Genomic DNA, 4,320 nt, shown 5'->3' with positions numbered 1-4,320 from the left:
TGTGAGCCACCATGTGGTTGCTGGGAATTGAACTCAGGACCTTTGGAAGAGCAGGCAATGCTCTTAACCACTGAGCCATCTCTCCAGCCCCTCAAAGGTCTCTTTTAAAATAGCCTGCCTTGGGTAAACTGCAGGGACTCAACCAGCTTACCACGTAAGAACATGAGAGTAGAGGCAAGAGAAGTGACTCCAAATCTCATGAGTCCTCATCTGTTAAATGGGTGCAACCAGATCTATCTCACAGGGTTGCTGTGAGAATGGAAACACACTTGGATGTTAACTGGTATTAGTTTGTACTTCATTAGTTGTCATCTGTTACCACCCAGCCACTAGTACGGAGCCCTGTAAGACCAACATGTAGTGAATTCAGACAGCATATGGTCATAGGAATTTATGAGCGAATGCATGTCTTTCTGGTTTTAAAATGATTGTTATTATCATTTTACACTCTCAGGGGACATCATCACCCTTTCCCACCCTCAGCTCTAGGCCAGGAATAAAAACATTCTTCCCTTTCCTCTTTTGCACCGTGGCTGTAAGCTGTGAGGAAGAAATACAAGCCTTGAGACAACTCAGATAGGTTTTGGTTGTTTCTCTTCTCCAGCCCAGACAGAAGCCATGCGGCCACCTGCCTATCGATGTCACTGTCATTAGCTGCTGAGTGAAATGAACTTTGAATGTCAAGGACATTCAAATGTCCAGAAAGCAACTTCCATTTTTAAAAAAGGTCCTTGAACAATGGTAGAGTTGCCCCTAATCACAAGTACAGATGTTATCATTCTTCTTCAAAAGTATGAACAATATTCACATAAAATATGCAGCCTACACATTCTCTAGAAGCCTCAGCCGTGAATATTCTAGCATACCTCTTAAAAAGAATGCTCCAAACAATTTCAAAACAGTGAATTTTAAGTATTCTAAGCATAGGAGCAGTAATCCTTTGATTAGCTATGAGTGATCAAATTCCAGGTTCTCTATGTCCCTCATTATCCCACGCCTTAAAACTGTGACGATTACAGACACGCGAGAGCTCTTATGTTTGTAAATTAATGGCCTTAGATGAAAACAAGAGCGCTCTGGGGGTAAACTGATAACCTATGGCCTACAGTATGATTCCTACCGATGCCCTTTGGACAGAGGCGCAGGGCCACAAACATTGAGCAACAGTGACCACCCAACCAAAAGATGCTAGGTACAAAGTATTCAGATAAGCATTATCTGTATAATTTCAAAATTATTTCCAGCTCAAAAGCTTTGAGTTATCCAAGGCTTAAATAGCTTTTGAAAAGTTTTCCCTCAGTTATATTTATCTAAAGCCTCACACTATAGCAAGTTGGCCTGGAACTTTGTGTGTGTGTGTGTGTGTGTGTGTGTGTGTGTGTGTGTGTAGAGACCAGGAGAAATGACCTTGAATTCAGGGCACTTTCCCTACCTTAGCCCACTAATGCTTTGGTTTTGGTACATATTTTGCACCACTATGGTTCCTTTTATGTGTAGATTTTGACCTAAAAATAAAAACCATTAAAAACGCTGCATTTGTTTAAAAATAAGGGCTTGGAATAAAAACATGCAAAGTGAAAGGCATTCCCTAGGCCAGGCAAACATCTCTGTGCTTGCCTACTACACCCAGAGGCTCTGGGTTCTATCCCCAGAGGGAGAAAGAAGGAGGAAGCTGGACGTGCTAACACTCAGACACAGGCAGGGTCAGGCAGGTACAGGCAGGGTCATTACAGCTTGTTCTGGGCCAGCCTGGTGTACACAGTAAGTTTCAGGCTAGCCAGGGCTACATAGTAACTCCACCTCAAATGACAAAAACAAACAAAAACCACTTCAGACACTGACCTAAGTGCTAAGGTACAACTCTGAACAAAGTTGCCAAGGTCTCTGCTCACCCGCACCTTAAAATCTAACTGGGAAAAGACGGAAAAGGAACACTAGTCACACCCAAGGAATCACTAGCCAGTCACACCGGAAGGGAACCTCCTCAAGTTTAGGTAAAGCTTAGGCCTTTCAGTTATATACATAAAACAAGGGATATTTTAAGGCTAAGAAAACAGGAAAGCAGACTTTCTCCTGTCCACAGAAGCACTCCTTTTTGTTCTCCAAATTTGCAGCAAAAATAACTTCTACCTAATTCTCTTCCTAGGTGGCTAGGCTTAAAGGGACACACGCTGGCGATGCACCAAAAACGGGCTCTGGCCGGGACAGTCTGTTCTGCTGGCTTGAAGAGTACCCGAACACGTTCAAAGAAAGGCCAAAGCAAGCATAAAAGGTTAAGTAGGCTCTGTTCCTAGTTAGTGAGTTAGTATGCACTCCAGGGAGGTTTCTGCAGCACTCAGGAAGACTGCGTCAAATCTGCTTTCTTTAGTGAAACAGTTCTCCCGGTTCAGGGAAGAATTAGAAGTTACTAGCTCCATTTAGGCCCTGAACTTTCTCTTAGGACATCTCAGTTCAAGATGACACATGTCTTTTTCCTCTTTCTTTCTTTCTTTCTTTTTTTTTTTTTTTAGCGAAGTCACTCCTCTCTGTCTTACTCACAACTACATCACCAGCAACTGGTCCATTGCCTGGCTCTGAGAAACCGGGTTACGAAATATTTAAGGGCTGACTGAGATGGAGAGAAAGACTGATGGCTTCCAGCCAGCCGAATCTCTCAAGGGTTTAAGACAAAGAAAGTACATTGCACTACACCTCAACTCTTTCCCATCTAAAACCCAGATGCCCGACTGGGGAGGGGTATGGTGACAGCGAGGAAAGGATGTGCTACACCAAGGTCACGGATGCTGGGAGAAACGCGGGGTCTCGGCACCCTGAGAACTCGCTCCATGAGATCACATCTCCCTCGGATACACAAGCAGCGGTCAGCTTCGACGCAGCACAGCCGGGTTTACCAGATTTAACCCTCCGTAACCAGACAGGTGGGCCAGTTGCCCTGCAGGGCAGCTGGTCAAGGGCACGCGCGCCCCCCAGCGCCACAGCCAATCGGCGACAGGCAGCTCCGACACCAGAGCCAATCCGCGAAGAGGCTGGCCCGGCGCCGCCGCCCACGTGCTCACCCCTCGCCCCGCACCCCACTGCGCGGACTCAGCATCTTGGACCCCCATCACCCGGTAGAATTGGGGTCCGGGTGCAGCCGAGAACCACAATTCCAGTCCCCGGGGACTGCGCTGGCCCGGTGTCCAGCGATGCAGGGGAGGGATGAAGGGTCCTGGGGGTCATCGCGAGGCGCGGACACTCAGTCCTCAGCCCCGGGGCAGGGACCCCTTGGGAACACGGGAGAGGGAGGGTGCGTGCGTGTGCAGGTCCTGCAGCGTCCGCAGCTCGCCTGGGCAGGGGCAGGCCCGCGGTCCCGCTCCATCTCCGTATCCCTCGGCTCACCTGGCTCTGGCAGAGGCTGCGGCCGCAAGGCCTGGGTGAAAGGCGGCAGCCACCCCGGAGAGGACACGGCTAGAGTGCAGCAGGGCCATGGTGGGCGGCGGGACGGCAGTGGACAGTGGTAGAGCCGAGAGCACGGGAAGCGTCCGCAGGAACCGAGGCGCGGGCTCTAAACGGTGAGGACACCGACTTCCCTGGGTGTGGCTAGAGCGCCTGGAGCGGGCCTTGTCACAGCGGCCCCTGGCGGTCCGGGGCAGAACGGGGACGCCTCCATGGAGGTCGTGGAAACCTGCAAGGACGCCGCTAACCACCGCCTAGGAAACCTGCGAAGCTCGCAGTGTGTGAGGATGCGCAGAACGCGGCGCTCTGCATCCTGTTAGTCATCCGGTACGTCAAAGGCAGCTGCTAGTGTGTCAGTTTGATAGGCTAAAGCCGAGGAAGTATTTTTTTTCCCAATGCCGCACAGCCTTTAAGATACAATGGTAGCTTTTCTTTCAACCCTCTACGCACCAGCCGGGCTTTCCCTAAATGCAGTTCTCTCAAGGTCCGGAATGCTTCCAGGTCCCTGTAACAGAGAGAGCAGCAGGTGTATTTTGTGGGACAGTTGTGAGGATTAACCGAGATTAGCCGATTATGCCTAAAAACAGGGCCTGATTAGTAAACACAAAGGAACCCATGGCCAACGACAAACAGTTGCACAACAAATCATCTTCATAATTATGTTGGGGAGAAAGGAATAATTTTTTAAAGAGCGGGGGAATGAATTTGAGGCAAGCCTACAAGTTGACCAAGTCCATTTTAAACATAGCATATTTCCCAGGCAGGCAGTCTTCTTAGAAATCTATATAGAAGCCGAGTGGTGGTGGCGCACGCCTTTAATCCCAGCACTCGGGAGGCAGAGGCAGGCGGATCTCTGTGAGTTCGAGACCAGCCTGGTCTACAAGA

The 4,320-nt window shown here is 49.3% G+C and overlaps 1 protein-coding gene and 1 pseudogene across 1 annotated transcript in view; one reads left to right on the top strand and one right to left on the bottom strand.

Moving 5' to 3' along the window:
* The window catches only part of Got2 (glutamic-oxaloacetic transaminase 2), a 19,381-nt gene extending 15,731 nt beyond the window's left edge, over positions 1 to 3,650 (bottom strand). Inside the window, exon 1 of the mRNA XM_005345546.3 lies at positions 3,379 to 3,650. Within this exon, the coding sequence (XP_005345603.1) occupies positions 3,379 to 3,467 (89 nt within the window). The 5' untranslated portion in view covers positions 3,468 to 3,650. The remainder of the gene's footprint in view (positions 1 to 3,378) is intronic.
* The window catches only part of LOC101979814, a 24,928-nt pseudogene continuing 24,073 nt past the window's right edge, over positions 3,466 to 4,320 (top strand).

This window comes from Microtus ochrogaster, chromosome 4 (genome assembly GCF_000317375.1).
Source record: "Microtus ochrogaster isolate Prairie Vole_2 chromosome 4, MicOch1.0, whole genome shotgun sequence".
In the NCBI taxonomy this organism is placed as follows: domain Eukaryota; kingdom Metazoa; phylum Chordata; class Mammalia; order Rodentia; family Cricetidae; genus Microtus; species Microtus ochrogaster.
This window is presented reverse-complemented; position numbering and strand designations above follow the sequence as displayed.